The sequence below is a fragment of the Anastrepha obliqua genome, chromosome 2 (assembly GCF_027943255.1).
Source record: "Anastrepha obliqua isolate idAnaObli1 chromosome 2, idAnaObli1_1.0, whole genome shotgun sequence".
NCBI lineage: Eukaryota > Metazoa > Arthropoda > Insecta > Diptera > Tephritidae > Anastrepha > Anastrepha obliqua.
This window is the reverse complement of record NC_072893.1, coordinates 91,278,539-91,304,136: the sequence shown is the minus strand read 5'-3', so window position 1 is coordinate 91,304,136 and position 25,598 is coordinate 91,278,539. Positions and strand designations below refer to the sequence as shown.

General features: G+C 35.1%; 1 protein-coding gene across 3 annotated transcripts in view; it reads left to right on the top strand.

Annotated features, from left to right (window-relative positions):
• LOC129238858 (probable WRKY transcription factor protein 1) overlaps positions 1–25,598 on the top strand; it is a 161,379-nt gene that overhangs the window by 41,898 nt on the left and 93,883 nt on the right. For all 3 annotated transcript variants that reach the window (XR_008581811.1, XM_054874080.1, XM_054874079.1), the window contains exon 2: positions 3,970–7,683. Coding sequence is in view for 2 of the 3 variants with exons in the window: in XM_054874080.1 (XP_054730055.1) it covers positions 4,771–7,683 (2,913 nt within the window). In the remaining variant the exon portion in view is untranslated. The remainder of the gene's footprint in view (positions 1–3,969; positions 7,684–25,598) is intronic.

The window sequence follows — 25,598 nt, the reverse complement described above, 5'->3', positions numbered from 1 at the left end:
GTATATTTATATTACTTTGGGTGGCGCAACCCCATAGTTGCGCCCCATAGGAACACACAGGCTTTACAATTGTGTATATATAGATATTTTGTTATATGTATATAGAAGACGCAGATAAAGCGTCCAATTAGCCATTTCATTTTTATTATCTTCTTACATAATCTTCATCCCAAATGCTGTTTCCCAATGACAAAAAAAAAAATATTTCAAATCGAAGAAATATTTAAAAAATTAAAATAAAATGAACAAACCTTTGAATTCACTGCTCAGAAGCAAAGCAATTATTTATTTATGTCTAGAGTTAAATGGTACTGACATTAGAAAAAATAACAAAATATATATTTTTTTAGTATAATGCGCTTAAATGTGAATTGCAATAACATTACGCTACATTATTTCGCAATAAATAGTACTTCAATCTAATATAGAGTATTGATTTTGAATCCGATAAAAGAGAGGTAAAAGACAAAAGATATCGTCGGTTATTTAATGATAATAAGCCAATTAATTGGCAACGAGAGAGAAAAATGTGAGGAGTGCAAAGCTAAACGAGTATTTTCTGCACTCTCTCCAATCGATTTATATGAACTGCGCGATAAGATCTGCAGATAACAGCAGCGTATTCCAATTTAGACCAAACAGATGAGGAGTATAGAATCCTGAGTGTATATGGGTCAGAGAATTGCGAAGAATGCGGCCTAGCAAATGCAAGCATGGCAATTTATTTTGAAATAATCTAACTTATATGCAAATTAAATTGAGCTTTGAATCAAAAAACTCTCCTAAATCCTGAATCTCGTCGACCGATTGAAGACTGGTATTAAATAAATGGTACGCGGTAATAAGTGGCTTGGGCAACTTAGAAAACGTTACTTCACAGAACTTTTTGATGTTATGAAAAAGTCGATTCATTACTTATTAAGTTCTGACCGCAAAAAAATACTGAGTCCTTAAGGTAACTCACCCCAGAGTAAATTTTCAAGTCATTGGCATAAAGAAGAAATCTCGTTGAAGAGAAGAACGAGGAAATGTCGTTTATAAAGAGAATAAAAAATAATGGTCCTAAGATGCTACCTAGGGGAACGCCAGAGGAGGCAATAAATGGTTTCGATGAAATACCATTAATAACAACACTAGAACTCCTGTCGTCCAAATAAGATTTAATCCATTCCAAAAAGATAGAATAAAACACCAAATTGCCAATTTAGCAACTAAGATTTTGTGGTAAATCGAATCAAAAACTTTAGATAAATCACTGTAAATTACATCCACTTGGACGCCACGTTCAAATTGCTCTGCATAATGCCTAGAAATCCTTTTGACATGTTATTATTTAACAACGCCCAAGGGGGTGGCAGAAACATGAGTGTGTAAACTTAAAAGTGTTAAGAAATCTAGTTTGAAAGGGTATTGCTTTTGAAAATTAGAATACTTGGCTTTTGATATATATAAATAGTTATTTTTGATTTCACTGTACATATGGTATTCTGCATTTTTATATATCAAATAAAGTCAAATAAAAATAATCCATTCATTCAAAATTAGAAAATCTGCTCAATCATACTTTTGGCGTATCATCGAAGTTATTATTGACACCGTCCAAATGCATCCCCGGGTTATTTGCCTGGCTTAAAATAGGTACTGCGTTATCGTTCCATTTCTCTGTGTATTCTCAATAGCTCTTATAGGTCAATAAGTCATTAACCCGGATCAGCCGAATGAAGAATTTCTATGATATTGCTCTGGAGCTAAGCTTTACACACTTCATAGATACGTGGTAGATACGTTGTTCTATTGCAAATTCCATTTAAGTTCCGTTTCTTCTTTATCATTTCATTTGGGAACAAATCGCGGCAATTCTCAAGTGATTAACAAAATGTTAAATTGAAAGCCTACGCTATGTGAATATTACAGGTTCTTCATACCAAACCTTTTTGACGTGATAACGTCTTATAATTCGATTTAACAGGCTGCACGCACGAAAAAGTGTGTCGTTACCTTGCTCATTAGTGTTACCTTGCTCATTGCCGTTACCTTGCTCATATGTCGTTACCTTGCTCATTCCCTTACCTTGAATGAACTGCAAGCGAAAGCGCGGAATGAACGACAAAGCAAACGAACGGCAACGTTCGACATCTTGCTCTCTCCTACTTAAGTGAGCGTATATGTGTATGTATATGCGCATATGTACATATATAAATTCACGTATTTGTATTTGCATATGCCTTCTTATTGATTATTATTAATTTGATTTACTTGAAGAATTTAAAATAAAACCAAGTTTGTTAATAATACCTGTTGTTTTAATGTTATGTTTTTATGTTATGTTATGTTATGTTATGTTATGTTATGTTATGTTATGTTATGTTATGTTATGTTATGTTATGTTATGTCATGTTATGTTATGTTATGTCATGTTATGTTATGTTATGTTATGTTATGTTATGTTATGTTATGTTATGTTATGTTATGTTATGTTATGTTATGTTATGTTATGTTATGTTATGTTATGTTATGTTATGTTATGTTATGTTATGTTAATGTTAACTGATTCTCTATATCCATACAAAATATCTATCAAACAAATAAAATTAAAATTTTCTTTTGAAAAATGCAACCATTCAATCAGTATTTTCTTATGACGTTATCACGTTAAACTATCGTCAGTAAACCGACTTTACAGACAACCTCTTTTTTCCCCAAAAAGTGATTGATTTCAAGAATATTCTGTGCCACAAGACTCAGTAAATTTAATACAATGTTGTTAACAACACCCCACGAGCTAATAGATTGAAATAAATAAAGCCGCAAACGAGTTCCCTCTAAAACTTAGGTAACACCCTACTATCGCCGGTTTTCACACTCACCCTATCATATCATATCTGAATCTTTGATAATACGAGTAGTACAATAGTACCTCTTTTGGGTTTTGTATTGGTATATAATCATTTTGCATTACGCTATTGAACATGGAGCCTTAGTGCCGCGGAGTTTGACCTCCTCAATGTTAAGGGATTTAGCACTGCTTAGGGATTTAGCACTGTTAAGGAATTTAGCACTGCGACCTGAAAGATCTATTGTGCCCCCTTCATGGATTCAGACCATTTCTCTGAGCACAATGACGACAGTAATCCCATTGTCACCAAGTTGTTTCTGTACCTGTTTCGCTCCGCAAATTAGCGTTGAGTGAGTGCTTTTAACTGACAGGCTGAGATGTGGGCTTTAGTCGCCTCTAATGGCAGGCATCCGTTATCAAGGGCAAATCCTAACTCCCTAAATTGCTGGAGCTCAGTCTACGATGCTACATATGGAAATTACTAATTTGCTCATTGAATACTTTCATTTAATTCATTGCAGTTCGTTATTTCATTCATTAAATTTTTTTTATTAATCGACGCTTAAACTCATTCTTGGGTATTTGACCGAGCTCCTCATCCAATTTGAGGTGAGACCTACAGTTGGTGAGACCTACAGTTCTATGCCACCTTTTTCTTAGGAACTTCTTTATGGCAGAAATTCAATTTGCCATTACCTGTCGAGAGCCGGCCGCTATTAGAAAAAGTATTTTGAATATTCTTTGATTCATGCCCACAACGGGTTTCAAACTCGAGCATTGCCGGTTAACAACTCAATTTTCAAATTGAATTGCGCATTTGTTTTTTGTCATTCTAGCCAATAATTTTATGAAATCTCTATGTTCTTCTTCTTACCTTTGCTCATAAGATGAAAGTAAAACGGGAACTTTTAAAAATATTCAAATAATCCATTATTAGTTCTACTAATATAGTTTGCAGGAAAATTGGGAAAAAATCATGGCCAGTGCATGTCCTGTTCATATCTTTCCATAAAAATATTACAGTTTAGATGATTGTCCAAAATTGCTTTTATTTTTACGATTTTACAACTTAATTTTAAATGCCTTGTGGGATCATTAAAAATTAACAAAACAAATTTTCACTATCTTTACAGACACTCGTAAAATACTTGGAATTACACGAAATTGCAATTTTCACAGCAAAGGCGTCAAACTACATACTTACAAACACATAAGTAAAAACAAGAGTGAAAACTTTGCAAAAATATTAAAAACCAATATTCGTGTGCAAGTTTGTTGCAAAAAACGGTTAAAGTGAAAAAAAAGATTCGAAAATATCAGCAAAAGGTTTTCTTGCAGCGAAAAAAGACCACAATGAAACCAACCAAAGAAAATTATAAAGTCATCAAATAAGGAAGTGCATGAAGAAAATTGTAAGTGCAAACAAATCTCTAGATACTATCGTGCATGTATGTAAGTGTGTATAACTAACTGTTAGGGAGTCGCAGCGATTATATTACACGCCGCAAATTGCATAACTGCAAATCACTTTGCAGCCACAGAGAAGCGAAGAAATAGAAACATAATACAAAAGCCACAGGAGCAAAAGAAAAGTGTTAGAGATCACATTTGCGGGCAGAAGAACAAAGTAGTCGCAGAAAAATAACTAGGCAAGCCGATAGTTGTGAGAAGCGCAGCGGTAACGCGGAAGAATAAATTTGCCGAGGAAAAGGCGTCACAAAAACCAACTGACTGTACATAGGCCGCAAGAAGGTGTATACGTTTGCAGGGGCAAGAAAAAGAAGACGTAGCAAAGGAAGTAATCACTTGCCCGGTAAACAACAGCAATTTAAGACAGTCAGACTTTATGCACGCACACTCGAAGTAGAGAAGATCGAAGGCGAAAAACGAAAGAACCAGCTTCGAAAAACAACCAGAAAACGAAAATAGGAATAATGGCAACGAAAACTGTTATAAATACAAATGCACCTTCAGCGCGTGGCATCTCTATTGTAATTGACCAAGATCAAGCAACACAACAGCACCACCAACAACTTATTGTCAATTGCCAGCAAGAAACGTTAAGGTCGTCACAGAAAGCTGAAAATGGCAAGATCACCATCTATCAAAATACAGTCACAACAAGAACACAAATGGCACCAACACCGTCAACGGCAATAACTAGAACAGTGGTCACTAAGTTGCAACCACAACCAAGTAAATTGGTGGCGTCAACAAAGACAGCAACAACACGAATTGGTGTTAACCATGGTCATAATTATCCATATAACGAACGTAACAATGATGATGTTGCCGGTAGTAATGAAGATCCAAATGATGAGCGCGCATTTCGTCGTTCATTTACCATTCAAAGTGGTGAGTTTGGAAATGATCAAAAAACTAGTTACACCACAAGTAAGCACACAATTGTTACCTCTACCGCAGTTCCAACTTTTCCACACTTACTGTTGAAAGTGGCTAATGAAAGAGGAAAATCTAGTAATGAACAAAGCAGCAGCGCCGGCAACTCCGAAGAAATGGTCGAAACGAATGGAAACGAAGATAATTTAGTTAGAGCTGGAATTTCTGTTGGAAAACTGCAAGTAAATAGAAATGTGGCCGTTGCCGCTAACGCTGCTGAGGCCACAGGTGTTGCGAGCGTAAATAGTCAAAATGGACAGAGCACAGACATAAGCACATCGGCTACAACCAATACAAAGACAACAATAAAACCGACTGTAAATGGTCAAACTAACCAACATGGCATGATGATCATACAGTGCAATGTTGATGATGAACATCATCATGACAACAACGAAGAACGTGATGAGGCTGCACATGATCGCCATACTAATAATTATGATCATCATGATCATGTTGGATCACTTGTTGTTGCAGCGACTGCGAGTGCGCCGTCTAATATAAATCACAACGAAAGTTGTGTGACTAGTGTTGTTGAAAATGGTCAAAACGCGTTTGAACGTATTTGTACGAATGGCCTAAGCGGTAGCGAACGTGATCGCCATGAAGCTGGTAATAGTCTCTGCAATACAGATGTCCAACAGCAGCTGGAAAGCACAGACGTGAACGCGAATGCGAATGCGATTGTCGCGAACAGTCCAACCACGGCAACGGCTAAGGCTACGAAAGCAGATTGTGCAAGTGCACTGACCGTAACAGACGCTGTACGCAGACGCAGTGACGATCAGACAAATGCGAATTCAACGCAAACGCTAACACAAAATCAAATAGAAGCAACTCAATCCCAATTGCATGTGTTGAAGATACAGATTAAGCCAGAAGAAGTGAATGAACAAAACGAGAAACAAGTGACAGTGGTGACCCTTAAAGAGGCACAAGTGCAAGAAAAACAAAAACAACAACCAAAAACAAGCCAAACTAAAGAACTGAATCGTATAGCTCCAGTGCATATAACCGAAATACTTGAAGAGCAGAGTGCGCGTCCACAACCAACGGGTGAAAGTGCGTACGATCTACATTTGAACAGCGAGAAAATGGTGCAGAAGCCAACTACAGCAATCTCAGTAACGGCAACGCCAATGACGGGCGCATTGGCGTCGTCGACAATTCTTAATTCGGGCGCGGTAACCGTGTCGGGCGGGAATGCAAACACAAACTTGAATTCGAACACAGGCGCAATCATCAACGGCAATGCAAACAGTAACGGCACAAACAACGGGCACGCGAACAACACGATTACATCGGGCAATACAACCGTCACCGAACTAAATGTGTCAAATCCTTCGTATTTATACTACGTTATGTCCAGTGGCCAGTTTTCACCTTGTGACACACTAGACAGCGGCACTGGCAGCGATTTGGAGAGTAATGGCAATATCACACCAGGTACACCATCACCACAAAGCAAGCTCCAGTGTACACTTGATAAACTTAAAGCAGCTACTCAATCCTCTTCACAGAACAGTACAAATGGTAGTAGTGCACCAAAATTGGAATTACATATGAAGGCCACTAAAATACGTCTAAATGGCAGCGCTAAGAAATCAGCGTTGGGCTCCTCAAGCTCCGCCACAAAGACACATACAAATGGCGACCATGCACGCGCTGGCAGCTTCACTGATAGTGAGGAAAGCGAATCGTCCTCACTCAGCTGTGATTCACTTCATTCCACCGAATTTATACGCCAGTCATCAGTTTCGCCGACAACTCCGAAAACATGCGGCAATACTGCGTCAGCGGCGCACGTCAAAATGTTGGGCGCCTTCTTGCCAGATTCTTTGTTGCGCGATATACGCGATCGCAAATTTCCCACAAACGATTTCGAGGCGAAATATGGCGATGGTGGTAGTGTTGGCAGCGCTGATGGTGGCAGTGAAGGGGATGGTGATGGTGATGTCACTACAACTCCTTTGCCCGATGTCATCAACGAACAGGATTACATTCGTGTTGATCATGCCAAATTCTTACAGGAACACAACAGCAACAACATTGCCGTTAACAACAGTCACAACAATAAACGATTGTCGCTGCCAAATAAAACGTTCGTATTAAACGCGGATAACGGTACATTTGTCGATGTGAAAATGAATTCGATGCCGCGCAAATACGAAGCAGATAAATATTACAATTTCCATGTGAAGGAGCATGAAAATTTTCGTAGTTTCGATATTGGTGCTGCAGCCAATCTTGGCGGTGGTGATCTGGAAAGTTTTTCCGAATATGAAACGAAAAGTTTACACGACGACGCCTTCGCAGGCTATAAGGATATACGTTGTGGCTCGGCCACATCAACTATACGTTCGTCGAAGGGAACGGTGCGCGGAGTCAAGAATCGTGTGCGCAATGGAATAGCCACATTCTTACAAATGCAGCAGCCAAATGTCAAGGTAAGTGTGAATGTGGATCTTTACTGATAGCGAAATAAAATTAAACATTTTAAATACTTTTAAATCCCATGAACACCTCTAGAGCTAACAAATAAAGACGGTCCAAGAGACGGGTCTAGATGTTTTTTTTAAAATAAAGCATCTAAAAATGTAGATACTTTCAGGTATCACTATTTTTATTAAAAATACGACTCTTAACAATTGTATGTAGAAAATTACATGTTTCAAATGTCCACCATGAGTGCGTTCTACAGGTAAAATCCTAATCGATGAATGCATAATTGTTCTTTTTCTATGCTCGACAGAATCAGTTTCTTAAAATTTTTCGATTTGGACGATTTTCTCCACCAAAAAAATCACTCATTTTGCGATATGTTGGTTTTAAAGATCGAACAATTTCATAATTTCATTTTTCTATGTATTCGTATAAAATTGTACATCTGGTCACTTGACAAATGTCAAAGATGACATAAAAATGCACCGTCTGGGAATTATTGATTACTTACATCTAGGCGTTACTTTTGAAAAACCCTTTACAATATTTCGAAAACAAAAACGATTAAATATGGTGTATATACACATTTTCAGCAAACTATTCTCTTTTTTCTAAACAAATTGAACGTTATTTACAAAAAAGGTTGTGTACTCATGGAATCACCTGAATAGTTCGTAGATATATGTAGTTTTCTTATAGCGGTCACCCCTCGGTAGGCAATGGCAAACGTCCGAGTGTATTTCTACCATGAAAAAGCTCCTCATAGAAAATAAAGGGTGTTTTTTAAGGTTAGGTTTTCAAGATGAAATAAAACGTATATAATTTAATGTTATGGCCAAGAATTTAGCTTTATTATAAAGATAAGGGTTTGCCATTATGTTTTAAAAATGATTTCGGGCAAGTGGCCGCCGCGGCTGGCTCGAATAAATTCCAGCTGAGAGGCCCAATTTTCGACCACTTTTTGCAGCAATTGGGGCCGTATGTCAGCAATAACGCGCCGAATATTCTCTTCCAAGACGTCAACCGTCTCGGGTTTATCTGCGTAGACAAGCGACTTCACATAGCCCCACAAGAAATAGTCCAGCGGTGTTATATCGCACGATCTTGGAGGCCACGCCACAGGTCCACGGCGCGAGATAATGCGCTCACCAAAAGTTACCTTCAATAAATCGATTGTTGCGTTGGCTGTATGGCATGTAGCGCCGTCGTGTTGGAACCAAAGGTCGTCCACATCAACATCGTCCAATTCAGGCACGAAAAAGTCATTAATCATGGCTCTATAGCGCTCTCCATTGACTGTAACATTATGGCCGGCTTCATTTTTAAACAAATATGGACCAATGATTCCCTCTGCCCATAGAGCACACCAAACAGTGACTTTTTGAGGATGTAACGGCGTCTCAGCAATGGCTTGTGGATTATGTTCACTCCAAATGCGACAATTTTGCTTATTGACATACCCATTCAACCAAAAGTGAGCTTCATCGCTAAACAAAATTTCCTTCAATGCGTCGGGCGAACCGAACCATTATTTTCGTAATAAATTTGCACGATTTGCAAACGTTGTTCAGGTGTAAGTCTATTCATTATGAAATGGCAAACCAAACTGAGCATAAATCAAGTGACAGCTGTCAAAAAGACCATCTACGAAAAAAGTAGTGCTAACTTGAAAACCTGACCTCTAAAAATAACACCCTTTATTTATCTGCCGTTCGGAATCGGCTTAAAACTATAGGTCCCTCCATTTGTGGAACAACATCAACACACACCACAAATAAGAGGAGGAGCTCGTCCAAACACCCAAAAAGGGTGTACGCGCCAAAGAAAGAGATGAAAGGATAGAATAGAGACCTAAAAGTAGCAAGATCTGTGAGAATTTTCTAAATTCTTTGGCAAATTTGAAATATCGTCCAGTTTGGGAGACCGAATATTACGAATTCTCATGACAATGGAACCCAAAATTGGTAGCCTTGCTCTAGCAAAGGCAGAACACTCACAGAGAAATTACTCAGTGATATCTGCCTTCTCTAAGTAAGACATTCAAATCAGGTCCTCAGTGATTGCAATGGTGGTAATAATACCGACCATCAACTGAACGTCTTTTCTTCCAAGTTTTAGAAGAAAGTTTGACAGTTTTCTGTTCGGGCTTGTCACAAAACACTTTACAGTTCTGCAGCGTTCTAGACAGGACCATCGTTCTTTAGAGATGAATAATTTGGTGCGTACTCTATAAGAAAAAAGTATACTTTGGCTATTTAACAAATATTCCACTAATGTTTTTAAGCAAACAATATACCAAATTTAATTTTTTTGTTTTTAAACTTATTCCAAATGACCGTTATAGAACAACCACTATTTTTATGCAGTACAAAGCATAAAAACAAAAAAAAAATACTGGGCTGAATTTCTCTTCGCACAATATATCAAAAATTTAGTAAAAATTTCATGTGAAATATTGAAGCCAATATGGATTTTGGAAAGGCCATGAAGAAATTTGCCTTAGTTTCGCATATTGTTAAAATACTTTGGAAGTTTTGACAGACATTGAAACAAATATAATGTAATATAAAAATATTAGCGCCCTTAAAGTAAAAATAATATATGAGAATGTATAAATTATTATTCCAATCGTAAAATAACTTAAAAACTTTTAGAAAACTGTTGATTAGATTCCTAGGTAAGGACTTTAAAGGTTTAGTGAGTATAGACTTAGCTAACTTAGGATAAAGCCACTTCTCTACATATAGAAAATATGTACAAATGATTATTTTGGAAGTAAATTTATAAACAAAAAACTTAGAGAAATGTTTATTTGAAATTCTAAACAACGGTATTAAGGAAATAAGGAACGTTTAGAAAATAGTATCCCAAAATATCATAAGCGTCTAAAACTGTGTAGAAGTGTGTGAATAGTTTTTCACACAAATAAATATAAATAAATAAATACATAATTGACCCTATTCTACAATATTATGTGTTCGACCGAGCTCCTCCTCCTATTTGTGGTGTGCATCTTGATGTGTGCTGCACAAATGGAGCCTACAGTTTGGAGTCGACTCCGAACGGCAGATTTTTTTATGAGGAGCTTTTTCATGGCGAAAATACACTCGGCGGCTTGCCATTGGCAAATAAATTTAATAGCAATAATAATTGATATGACATCTATGAAAGCAAATTAGAAGTATAAGTAAAAATAAGCATTGGGTGCACTCAATTTATGCATCGAGATCAAATAATTGATTTTTAATTTTTGTACACGCGCGCATTTGTGCACAAGAGTATCATAATTCTATTCTCATAGATAAAGTAATTCTACTCTCAAATAGATAAATACATACGAGAATGAGAATGATAAAAGAAGTCGATTTAGCCATGTCTGTCTATGTGATTGTCCGTGCGCGCTAAAATTCGAGAAAAATAAAATATATATTTTTTTTTTTATAACTTACTTTATTTGCAATCTATCTACTATAAGACATTCAGCAAATTAGATCTTATAAGATAATGACAGCGGTAGTTTTGCTTTTGTGCAAATCTACGTAGAAATTACAACAGCTTGTTAAATTGTACAGTTCGTTCTTAAATTATTAAAATTCATTAGTACTTCAAGATTGCTTAAATTCATTGTTTGTTAATATTATCACTTAAGATTAACTTACTTAAATATATTTGAATGAAACTCGGTAGATTTATTACCCATTGTTCAAAATAAGTGGGTATTAAAAATAAGCGAAATCGATCTATAACCACGTCCATCTCTCATATAACGGTAATTTTTAGTATGAAAATTATTCACTTTTGATACAAATGATTAACCCAACAACAAAAAAGTTAAATGCGATGAAAAAGAGCCACGCGCTTTTTGGGGTCAATGCACATGCAATAAAACTCCCCAAAATTAAAACACATATTTCTCCCCACCTCATATAGATCCAACGTAAATATTATTGAGGTCGGATAAAAACCACGCCCACTTTTTACCTGTTAAAACTTAGTTTCCGTCCATATGTCTGATGTTATAAACTATAATTTTCACTGTCAACGAGTTTGTTTAATTCCATAAATTAACAGCCAGCATTAAATTATAATAAAATTTATTAAAATGTGTGTGAGTGTACAAAGTTCAGTCCGGATCAAGGTTAACACTTCCTTACTTGTTAATTATGTTAATAATTATTAACACACCCATTACTAAAAATGTAGAATTAGTAATTAAATTTTATCTTACATTTGAAATAAGTCATGCTTCACAAACCGAGTCACTCATCTGCCTAAAATTAGGTTAGGTTTAAATTATCTGTCATAGTCTTCCAATTTAAAAGCGATTACTTTTTAATGCCGCGTGAAGTTTTGTGAAATTTAAAATGGCAGACCAATTTTTGAAATTTATTACATTAACTGGAAACTCGTTACATGGAGCTTTGAGATCACTGAATACGAATTTGAGGTAAATTTTTTCAAATACGAAATGGGGCTTCCAATCTGTTCGGTACATATACATAGGTCTCGTAAGAATTACCATCAGAGATCGATTTTTGTCTATCAGCTTTTGAAATCATTCATTTGTATACTAAAAATCTTACTACGATGATATACTCGTATATATGTAAGTATGTATATAAAATCATCCTGAATATCCAATGACACAACCTCTCCCCGAAAAATGTTATTCGACGTAGTGAAATTACGCGAATTAGGCTCTCTTGCAAAATGTAACCTACGTATGATTAATCCCTCCGCCGTGTATTCTAAGCAAAAGGGAATTTCTCACAATTATTTATTTGACAGTTATCTGATTAAAGCATATGTCATTCTTCAAGCTTTCCCACATGCAACCTCGCTCATTCACAAAGTAAACAAATAAGCCAAAATAAACCAAAATGTGTTAAAAGCATGTCACAACTCATTTGAAAAGGCAGCACATTTGAACAATGGCTGACAGAAAGACTCAACAGCTGATTGACAAAAAAGCATACAACGAAATCTACTAAAAACAAAGAATTGACAACCTTGTGGAAAAATAATGGAAACAATTGTCATAATCCAAAATCTTTCAGTTACTCAAAATTATGCACATAAATTTGTGAGTTGATATGCATGCATACATACATACATAAATACATACATTCATATATGAGCATATTAATATGTATGTATGTTTTAATATTTTTTCTTTCATTTATTGCATTAAATTGTTTTAAAATCGAAAATTGGAACAATTTGGCGGAAGTGCTAGGCGTTTATTGCAATATTTGATTACCTGTTATGTATGTGTGTATGTGCTTATTGTAAATAAGGGCCAAGCTAGCTGGCTTTTGCGGCGAGTAAGCGTGGTAAATGTGGGAAAATCACATATGAGCAGAAAAAAATCTGAAAAAAAAGATATTACACAACGCGACTTGAAAGTGTTTAATTTCGAAATATTGTCGGCTGCTGTGGTGTGTTCCAAATTCTTGTAAAGTTTTATACCTGATTTCCACCTCAAAACTACAAAACAGTAATGTTAGAAAGACAGTTCTTGGTGCATTTGACTCGACTTTGGAATTCTCTTCCCCAAGATTTAGTATCTGTAGTAGTATGAACACAGTTAGACGCGAGCTTCAGAGATATATTAGCACTAAGAGAGATAATTTTAATTCATAACTGATTAATAAGTAATCTTAACTTGATTTGTTTTTCCTCGAGTATGTAACTTAAAATATATTTAAAAATTTTACCACGCTAGCACTATTAATCATAAGGTTTACTCTTGCTGTGTTAGGATTGAATCACCAAATAAACAAATAGTGATTACTGCTAGTTATGCAGACTACCGATCAACACCATTTTTTTTTTTTTTTTTTTTGGTGGGTGAGGTAGGGTTCAAAATGCCTTCGCACTTACAGCGACTATCGTCTACTGTGAATATAATACTTTGAATATATTACGCAGGTTTCCAGCGTAACGTTACCAAGGTTTCTTGGACGAAGAAATGATGTGAGGCTATTTTAGGTTTCTCATGAGAGACAAATTTTGTAGCTAGCAAATGAAAAGCAACGATTTTATGTCTAAAAAAATTGCGTAGATTTGACTCAAACCTGAATAATTTTACCATTTATGATTTGTAAAATTTTTTACAGCCTTTTAGCGTTTGAAAATGCGTTATATTTTATAAATAACCAAGATTAAAATTTAAATTAATTTTTTTTTGTCCGTTTTTTGAATTTTTAATAGAGCTTTTTTTGTAGAACTGTTATTAGTTTTTTAATTAAAATTTTATAAAAAATAAAATAAATACATAAATACTGGTGTTTGGCGGAACTCCTCCTCTTATATGTGGCGTTTTAAACCGACTCCGAACAGCAAATGGTTTTTATAAGGAGCAGGAACACATTCCTAGGTTTTCCATTGTCCGCCGAGAGGCGACCGCTATTAGGAAACACTTTTTTTCTTGTTCTCTCTTGTTTTGACTGGTATATGGGTTCCCCAGATATTAGAAATGAAATTTTCTTATTCTACCTTTTTTCTTGAATCCTAAATCGTTATTTGGCGAAAAACTACATGACAGAATCCAAAAACTTTGAGATTCGACGACAGATTTTACATAGGGTTTGGACAGATCCAATAGGATTGTATTAATTTGTATAATAATTTTTTTTATTATTATTATCATTTATTAGATATCCAATAGTGCTTGTATCTAAATACAAACAAAGAGTCCTAGATACCAGAGCCTACTATGTTATATTAAAAATATGTAGCAATTTTATTCATAAATATCTTTGGACCACAAATTTGATACCCACATTGTGAAATTTTTTTTCCAGTCGCCTCGCCTAGGCATTGTTTATTTTGTACTCTATGAAAATTAATGCAATAATGGCACTGTGATTGAATGGGAAGTTTTTTTGTCAAACAAAATTAATAATAAAAGACTTAAGCAACGAACTTGAATAAATTTGGCCTTATTAACAATTATAAATACTCAACTGTATCAATTTAATATTATTCCAATAATTTTTAGTTGTATATGTATTTAGCAAAATAATTTCCATATGGTAAATTTTCATCAATAAATAAATAGTGTAATGTACAATAAATGGTGTAATTAAAATAATAGCCTTTAAATGGTGTTTGGGACCTAACATTTTTTTCCTTACTCAGAATAACAGAGCATAGTGTCTCAGAATAACAGAGTATAGTGTCGAGCTGTTTGTACATCAAAACAATGAACGTGTAAACACATCTGAAGTGATGCTTGTAATTCCTTTTTTTTTTTTTTTTTTGTGTTATTACTCGACTAGTTTTCCATTGCCTTTAGCTACGCATAAACCACTGCCTAAATTTTATGTAAAACTTTCATAATTTAGATGCAAATAGGTTATAATAACGACAGAAATACGCATACAGCTTATGGAACATACAAAAAAACTGTTCCGAGCAAATATCTTAAGCCTCGTGTGCGTCTGACAAGTGCAAATATTTGCATGCCAAATGGCAGCTGGTATGCAAATAAAAATTGGCTTTGGCTACATTGTTGCACGATAACGAGGACAACACACCTCTCTGACAATCAGTGAACAGCTTAGGCAGCGTGTCATTAAACCCACGCAAGCGTCGTTGTTTGCAAGGTGGGGAATTTGGATGTTTCTGTTTACTTCACCTAAATTATTTTGACACTCACAAAGGCACAAAAAGCCTATAAGCATATATGCAATTAATCTACACATACACCTCTACACACACCCATCTGTACTCGTGCATAACTTTTCATCAGTTTCTCAGCTGCACAGCATAGGTATTGGGTATTGTTTGTTGTTGGTCATATATAGCTTGTTGTCGCTGTTAGTTGACAGGTTGACGTGCTTGTCAGCCAGTCTACGATGCAAATCCCTGTACATCCACAGTGCATCATCTGAAGCTGCAGCTCTCTTAGCTTTAACTCTAACGAACAGCGAAGCACATACAAAAGCGCACAAATGACTACTTAATGGAACTGCATAAACAAAAACAGCAAAAGTGATTGCACTTGCAACATGCAGCTTCACTCAGACCAACCAGCGTACACCACATCCCTCCACACTTACTGATGTGTAGTTAGTGTTGCATTGTTATTGCTAATTGTATCATCGTAAAATTTTTTACTGCCTGCACGCAGTCCAAGGCAAATTTATTAGCTCTTACATTAAAATTATTTAGCTTTGATTAAGTTTTTATTTATTAATTAATTTAAATAAATGTTGTTAGCTGGTCATTGGCAGGCATCTGTCGGCCGAAATGCAAGTGAGTCATTTGATAGTCATCCACAACTATTGTAGATTTGTGTGTAGTTTTTCTTTTTCTCAAGCATTTTTATTATTTCTTCGTTTAGATGCATAAGTCACGTTTTTTTTTCACAGTCATTGGTGAAAGTAGAAATCTATATGCAAGTGTGTGTGTTTGTGGGCGCACAATAGTGGCTACATACATGCAAACATGCATATGTATGTAGTTACTTATTTATTTGTTTATTCACTTAAATTTCTCACAAGTATTTGCAATGTCATTGGTTTGCTTGGCAGTTGTTCGAACAAAATAAAATTTGTGTGCTTATCGTAAATCCCAAATACACGTGAGACGAATCTTGTTGCCAAATAAAATGCTATTGGCGCTTAATAGTGGGTTTTACACTAAAGCAAGACATCTTTAGATCAAATTGAAAGCCTTGAAGTATACATATAAGTAATTCAAATAACTAATTACAAAGGCAATTTTTTTTGTTTAATTATTTTTCAAATGTCGGGAGTTTTTTTAGATGCCTGAGAGCTTTGGATTTCTGCCATAAAAAAAGTCCTCATAAAAAAGGTCTGCCGTTCAGAGTCGATTTAAAATTGTAGGTCCCTCCATTTGTGGAACAACATCAAGACGCACACCACAAATAAGAGGAGGAGCTCGGTCAAACACCAAAAAAGGGTATAAGCGCCAATGAGAGCTTTGGATAACAATAAATATGGCTTGACAGTTGAGAATGGCAAACTGTATTGACATTTCTGTTGAGTAAAATTTGGCATGTCGTCATGAATCGTTTAATAGAACAATACTCCCAAATTGTCGAAATTTATTTTGCTCGTTCAGATAAAAAAATCATTCCAAGAAATTTTTCTGTTTTGTATTATCATTTCACGTTCTCAAGTTCATTAAAAAACAGCCGATACGAGAAGCTGGCTGAATAGCATTTTTCGCTGGCTTGCAAAAGCCTTCTCCGACTTTCTGCAAAATTGCGTTACATTTGGTAGTATGTGTGCATTGTCAACACACAAATAAGCATCGAAAAAGGTGTAAATATCTAATTGTATTCTAAATTTGATAAAATACTTGGCCTAGTGCTTCAGCTGATGAATTAAGTCTATGGTAGAGTTCCCTGTAGGAAATAAAGTGCACACCACATATTGATAAGTGTCGCCTATTTATTTAAATATTTCGTAATTCAATTATTTTTTCATAAAAATATAGTTCATATTCATCAAAGACCATATAAACCAAAGTTTCGAACTTTGTAAAAAATGTGTACACATTTGGCAAAACTTCATAAAATATTCAAACATTTACTTATAATTTCTGAAAAATTTTCATGTACGCAATTTTATATCTCATTCAATTTTAGTTTCAAGTGGTTCGAAAATCGCGTTAATTTTAAAAAAAAATTTCTGCTGATGGTTTCAGGTGTTTCTTTCATATAAAAAAATGTGGAGTAGACGTTGAATGGGGAAATGCACAAGACCGCGACCAAAAAATCTCAAAAATCAGTGAAGATTTTCTAAATATTCTAAGCAGAAAGTTTGAAAATTAGGTACTGGGAAATATATTTTTATTTGAAAGTCGAAACTTGTCAATATTTGGTGTACACTTTCTTTTGACGCGGATTGTATATGTGGATGCTTAACGTGAGTATGCTTTCAATTGTGCATATCGCCATCATGAATGCACTAATGATGAACTATTGCATACACTTTTTAGTATCGATTTCTTGTTTTTAGCAACAAAACAAACATTTAGCTTCCCGATAAGAAAAAGAGAAAACGACATCAATGACTACGCGATTTATGAAAAGAAACACATAATATATATTACCTACACTTTTACTAAAGTTTTTTGATGTTTATTTTACCCAAAATCCTTTGCTAGAGAACGTGATTTGTCAAATATTATTCAATTTGAAGTGAACTTCAACAATTTATCTATTTGTTGCATATCTATTTGATAGGACTGAGTTATTTTCTTTGGCAGAGAAATAAATTTACTAGGTAAATTATATAAACCTAACATTGTTAAAAATTTTTTCCATATAGCGGGATATTTTTATACAGAAAAATACGCAACACCATCAGAAAAAAATTATCAAAAATGAATGAGATTTTTGAGCCAATTTAATAGGCTACAAAATTGCTTATCCGAAAATTTTATAAAAGTTCTGAAATAAAGTGTAAAATGTTGATGGATATTTAATGAATGTTTAAAAACTTTGCACACAGTTCGAAGTTGGATTTTTGGTGTTTTTTTGGTTATAGAATGAAATAAGATTTTATGAAACGAATAATAATTAAAAACAATATGCAGTGACCCTATCATTATGTTACTCACTTTATAACAGCTGTAAGTTACCGTTTGACATTGCGGTAATTTGCATTTCATGGAATTATATATAAATATAATATATACCTATATAGATATAATATTCTTTAACTCCGAGTGGAGTATAGGGCGTATGGTCTCCTTTGAGGGATTGCTATCTTGCCACAATGAGGTATTGCACTTTCTAATGATACTGAGAGCGATATCGGCGATAGCGTAGCTACCACTAGGGTCTCCCAAGCCGATACGGTCAATGGTGAGCACCAAAGCTTAAAAGGATACACCTAGCAGCGTTTGACCACATGTTAGTAGCGCCTATAGCAGGCGTCCGTCTTCGCTCACAATATAATCGTGTTACTAGGGTAACGGCCATATATCTGGCAATTGCAGCGTGCAACTAAAGATAGCAGCGCAACCATTGGAATAGAAAACCGGGGTCAACCCTCCATATTTTCAAAGGAAACTGATTACAGAAATCAAAAACAAAGTAAAAAAGAAAAATAGTCCGAAACTCACGTGGACGAGCATACTTAACCTGAAACAGGTTACCCGAAGTGGATATTTGACCACAAGAAAATGGGGTTGTCAATACCAAATAACTGCAAGACTTGAGATTTGAGAACAAGGTTTTTTTCGTTCCCATGACAGTCGGTTCTTCGATATCGACACGACCCGGATTTATATCCAGCTGTCACTTCAGCTGCATTCCCCAAATTTCTTTTTCCGTCTCTGCATACATGACAGAAAATTATCAATGTAATGGAAGAATCACATTAAAAAAATAAATTGCAAATATAGTACTTAATTCCTCTAATTTAATTCCTTTCTAAGCTATATCGAATTTTGTATTTTTCCGCCTTCATTGTTTTTTTTTTTTGTTTGTTTTTTGTTTTTGTGGGAAAGCGTTAAATCATTTGTCGCGATGTGTATGCTTTCTTTTCTACTTGTCATTCACTAATTCACGCATGAACGTCTCAAATAATCGTATCAACTACCAACGGGTTACCTTTTAGAGATTATTTATTTAATTATTATAGATACAAGTATATACAGTCTGTGTAAAAAGAAAATAACCAGTTTTTTTTGTAACTTCAAGATATGTTTCGTTCTGCTTTTTCCTGCATAATATTCCCACTCTTGCGCTAGGACGCCAGTGCTAACTCAGATTAGTGTCGTTCGAAACTTTCCCGTAAACATCCCGCATCCAAACAAAAATGAGTGAGAAGTACGCAAAGCATTTTGAGGTGGTATTTTTATGCACGCATTCGAAAGTGCCGAAATTATGAAATTATCTTACGCCGCGGCTGCAAAAGCGATATCTGCGATATAAGGTGCACAAAAATGTTGCTGACTTATACGAGAGTGGCTTGAAGCGAGTGATGACAAAAAAGCAGGATAAGATGACCGTCCAACTTTTTAAGCGGGAACCTTCTTGGTACTACGCCAAGCACTATCAGTGCTTGCTAAAAAGGGAGGAGATGTGAGTAGCACACCATCGAACGTCGACTGAAGGAGGCGAACATATCCTACCGTCCCACATCATCAACACCACTGTTCTCAGAAAAATACATTGAGAAAAACTTAAACAAGAAAATGGCATCACAATATTGGACTGGCCTTCCCAATCCCCAGACGCCAACCCCATTGAAAATGTGTTGGAAACTATGAAAACGCATCTTGCGGGAAGGCCAGCCCATGATTTCAAGCAACTCGTTCGTCAAGCTCGCGAAATCTAGTCCTGTTTGTCGACGAGGTACGCAGAAAAGCTGGTTCAAAGCATGAAGAAGATGCCAGGCTATACTTATTGAGTAGTTTTGTACATGTTTTTATATAAAAAATATTTATTTATATATTTTTTAAACTTCATGAATAATCGCGGTTCCTTTTTTTCTGGCACAGACTGTAAATATATATATATTTTTAAAACAAATAAATTAATGAAATTACCAATATTGACTTTTAGCTTCCAAGGTTAATGGCATTTGAAGTTAAAAAAAAATTTCAGTCAAATGGTTACCTCGGCAACGACTATAAGATCGGTCAAATTTTGCACCACTTTTGCAGCTCAACCGGCCTTATCTCGCAAACAATGCACCATATGATGGCTTCCAAGTCATCTATCGTAACCCATTCGTCGCAACATTACAAGAAGTGGTCCAAATAGTCAAAATCACTTGACTTCGACGACTAATTTCTTGCACCAAAAGTTCGCCCCGATAAATTATGGCATGTTGCCTTAACGGAAGCATTTAACACTTACATATATGATTAATATTGACGTGGGAAATCAAAAAGTCACAACTTGTAAACTAGTTTTCAAACATTAAAAAAACACCCGTTTTTGTTGGCGATTGGCCGTTCTTAAAGCTTTAAATGAGTGCATCACCTTCATGCTGTGGTCAAGAGCTTAACGCATGACGATGGCGTAAACTAGTTGGCCGTCGTTTTCATTTTTTGTGTTAAATATTTTCCTATAAATTTTGTGATTAGATGCATCTTCCACCTTCCCGCTTGTTTGTCCACATTTTTAATTTTTCATATTTCTTTTTATTGCTGCTTTCAATGGCTGCCTATTTAGGTGTGTAGTTACGCAGAATTTTGGTTTGTAAAATTTTTGGAAAGTGTTGATACAGCGTTTATTAATATTTTCGAATGCATAGCTTGGAATGTGTCAACACGCTATAATCCAAATGTTAATATGGCAAACAATTTTGTTAACATGTCAGCTAAATTTGGGGGGAGAAAACATTTCATTTCGGCAGATTTGGTTGCTTGCTACTTATGTTGTGTGTGAGTGTATGAGTGAGAAATGTAGGCAAGTTGCTTAAAAGTGAAAATATCAAAACAGTACAAAATAGTTTCTAATAGCCCACGAGAGGCAATGACAGTTTTGTCAAGTACTTTTCTGTTTCATGTTACTGTTGTATTGGAAACTTTCAATGCGACTTGAGCGACAGTACCGCCGCTACCGCTGAATCTGCGGCTACAGAGTAATACAAAATGGTGGCTCATGTCTCCGTATTTGATGAAATCAAAAGTAAATGAAAGTTTGCACCTCCTTTAAAAAAATCCCGAAAGTATTCTTGGTCATAGATATTATTTTTTTATTTTTAAAGTCTTATTTAAATGGCCTGCACATTGGAAAAGTTGAGTAAAACTCGATCATACTACATAATGTTTGTTGTTTCTGAATTCTTCTTGAAAGTTATCCTACCTTACTATTTTTCGGAATGCGTCGGAACCTCGCGGAACTCACTTCTCATGTTTTATTTGTCATATTTTTAATTTTTACATATTAGAAAAATTACATTATCACCTCTCATGTTTTATTTGTTATACTTTTAATTTTTACATATTAGAAAAATTACATTATCATAAGAAAAAATGTTTATGTTAAGTGTTTTATGAGAAAAAAGAGCATTTTTATAAGCAACATTGCTTTTATAAGAAAAAGCATACATTTTTTTATTACAAAATAATCTTCTTTCATTTTTATTTTTATTCTGGTAGAAGGTAGAAAAAATTGGTAAAAATAAAATGTTCCTTCATACAGGACAAATTAAAAATAACCAGCTTTAAATCGTTAAAAAACAGATCTATAGACTGACAGAAGTGTCTTACTCAAAATAGAGTAGAAAGTATTTAAGACGTTGCTAAATGCAGGATAAATACTATAGTTTGGAGAATACTGAAATAATTACCCATTGGGAAGTCTTACAAGAACTCCGTCGAGCCAAAAGGCTTATAAAATCTTTTACCTGTACTAGGGAACTGCATAAAATGCGTAAAGTAGACATCAGGAAAATAGTAAATTTTCTGACAGATCTCCTAAATTACCACCTCAAAAAATTCAATTCTTTCAAAAATTCAAATTGGGAATGAGGTAAATTGCAAACTCTATCTGAAGGATAATGAAACCACAGAGTATACATATCTTTTGTAACTGTATTGCATCGGCAAAGGCAACACTGCATATCTTTCATCGAGAGCAAATAGATCCGAATGAAATAAAGAATGCACCTGTTGCAGATGTTCCGAAATTTATCGGTAATTCGGAAAATTTACTGAAAGAATTTGGCTTTCAACCAATTCATAACCTGACGCAGGGAATATCTAGGTTAAATAGAATCTGATGTAATACATTTAAGGTACTAGTGGCAGTCGATATGACTAGTATTTTTTTCCACTTATAAAACATATAGAGATATTTTAAGTCGAAGTGTCGGTTATTGGGTATATTACAAATAAAAAAATTATTTTTATTAAAAATATTTCTTCATACTATTAAAAACCTTCATACAATAAAGAGCTATTTCCAATCTATTAAAGCCCACTGCAGTTTTGTATGTACTACATAGATAATACAAATGAATCAGCCCCTAATCTGTAATGTTTGCGTACGTCACACAAAGTGTATTCATAAAGTGTGCCCTGAGCGGTGAGGTTCAGCGCACTACACAGGGCGAGTTCGCTGAGTCAGCAGTCCTTGGATAGGAAAAACTCGAGTCATTCCGGCACCTAGATCCGGCTGCCTATCCAGAATCGACCCTGATGTACTCAACATATGTCCGGCATATGAAAGTACCCCGCACGATACTAATCACCTATTCACATTGTTCCTTAAATCCACTCACCTAATATCCGTCTCCCTTTGGACTTAACCCATTGAGTAGATAGAGGAGGATGACCGGTGACTACACGGTACTCGCAAGTACCCTTAAAGAACCTTATTTTGACAGCTAACAATACAACAATTTTTTCAAAAAGTTTGTTTTCATTTCTCTTCCAAATTGATGAAAAAATTGGTATCTATATTCAAGAAAAAAAAATATTTACGCATTGAAAACACAATCGGATACTAGGTTGTCCAATAAGTTTTATGGTTTTAAATACACTGCATTATTCAGTATAGTATTCTTGAACATCAATGCACTTGTTCCAACGAGATTCCAATTTATGAATTCTATCTCTGATTTCATAATCTGAAAGGGCTGTAAAATACGCTTCCACAGTTACTAGTAGCCATTTGATGAAAAGCTCTTTCCATGCATGAAATTTTTTTGGCCTGCAAACAGATGGAAGTCGGTAGGAGCCAAATCTGGTAATACGGAGGATTCTCCTTCACTTCAATTAATGGATTTTGGCGTATTGTCCTGATGAAAACAAATTTTTTTCTTTTGCAAACTAGGTCGTTTTTCACGGTTTTTTACCTTCCAAAAACAAAATTCAATCACGGCACCATACCTGATTTTTACCATTGTAGAAAATACTGAGACAGATCGACACAAAATCACTTGCAAACAAAGCCATTTGCTACTCTTATTTCGCTCCCCATCTCTTGGAATTGTAAGCATTGGTATCTGACTCAGCCACGTGTTTTTGAACAAAATCGATGACATTTTCTTTTACCCCAAATAGAGAAATGATATAAAATCTGATTGATATTTGCTTTGAGTTTCTGAATTCTTTGAAACTGATTAGAGAATAAGCCCATGTTTTTATGCAGAATTATTTTGAGTTTGGTGTGACTAATGCGCAGAGTTAATTTTCTTATGTTGAAGAGAGCAAAATGAGAATTGGTTGTGTAAATATACATACATACATCGTACATTATCTTGACTGATAATTCTTTGAAAAATTTTGCACTGTTTCGTATTAAGTATGTTTTCAATATTACGAAACATTGTTTAAGCCTAAAACAATAAATTTCAAACCGTTATGTAATGATACTGCATTTTGCGATGCTGCTACTCTTTTTAGCGTGAAATAGCTGTCGGTGTTAAAATAAAATGTGTTGAAACAACCCATTACCCACCCTTTTATTTCTTATTACCAGTCATATGATTTCAGTGAAGAAAACTTGCTGAAATTTCAAATGGCAAGACTACACTTTCATGCCGCCTCCGAACGGAACACATACACTCGGAGGTGTGCTAATGGCTGCCAAAGAGGCGACCGCTGTTAGAAATAACCTCTCTCTATCATTTGCTGTCTCATGCACCGGGTTTCGTGCAGGCTACGGTGGCCGACAATTCAAAATTAATAGGCCTACTAAAATTTACCTTTGTCCTCGTTTCTGATTTTCATACCACTTTTGAATATCTTCAAAATCGAGGTTAACTATTACTTTATCATCCCTGCCATCCTTATACTCGTACAATACACAAACATGTACTTCCATTACAATTGCAACACAATTTATTTTCACTTTGAGTGACACACATTTCAGATACACCTTTTATGCGAAAAGTTTACAAAATCAAAATAATTGACGCTTAAGTGAAATTTACACTCCCACGTCATAAAAAATTCATAAATGAAGCTATAAAAATTTTAAGCTCACACTTTCATCTACATACTTAAATGTGAGTAAAAATTTACTTATAAAAATAAAAGTAACCAAACACGAGCAAAATCAAATCAGCATTCAGCGCAACTACGGAGCTTGTCGAATCCACACTTCAAAAATTTCATAACTATGACTGTATGTACGCGCATACATATACAGGTGTGTATACACGTATGTGTTTGAAAATCAATATGGAATAAGTGTAGCAAGTGAAAATTTGCAACAACCTGCCACAAATTACAGCCGGGCTATTGGATTATTACGTCAACGCCTTGCACCCGGTCTACACAATCCGTCCGTTCGTCCGTCCGATCGGCGGTTGATTGAACGCATTCATTTTCCACTCGATCACTGTCGGTTCGGTTCAGATGTAGAAGTGTGTGTGTGTATTTATATTTGCTTCTGTAGCTTATGCAAAAATGAGTAGTTGGTGTTGACGTCACATTTGGAAAACTGTAAAATTTATGATTTGTAAATCGGATTAAATTTAGTGGTAAATTAATATGTAGTTTTCAGCATATAAACGTATATATGTATATGTTAATACATTCGGAACAGTTGCGAGCAAAATTTATTCAATTTTTTTCAGACAGCCAATTTTATTAGTCCGCTTGTGAAATACATTTTCACTGAGAAAACACTATGGAAATGATACCAATAAAAGGATTATCATCCCGTCCCATTCAATAACTGTTGATATGATATCCATATCGTAAATAAAATATGATAAGTGGCCAATTACAAATGGATACCGCTTCCAAAGGTAATTGATGAAACAAGGTTATCAACCAACTTTTATTTATGTGACATCAATAGAGTTTTCTTTTAACACTAACAGAAACCACTTGCAAAGTTCAATAAAAAATTAAAATAGTTTAAACCGAGTGGCTGGTTAAAACCACACTTCAAAAAATAAGCTAATGGGAGGTATTTTTACTACATGAATACATGAAAAGATCGATGGATTCAGTTTCAAACTAA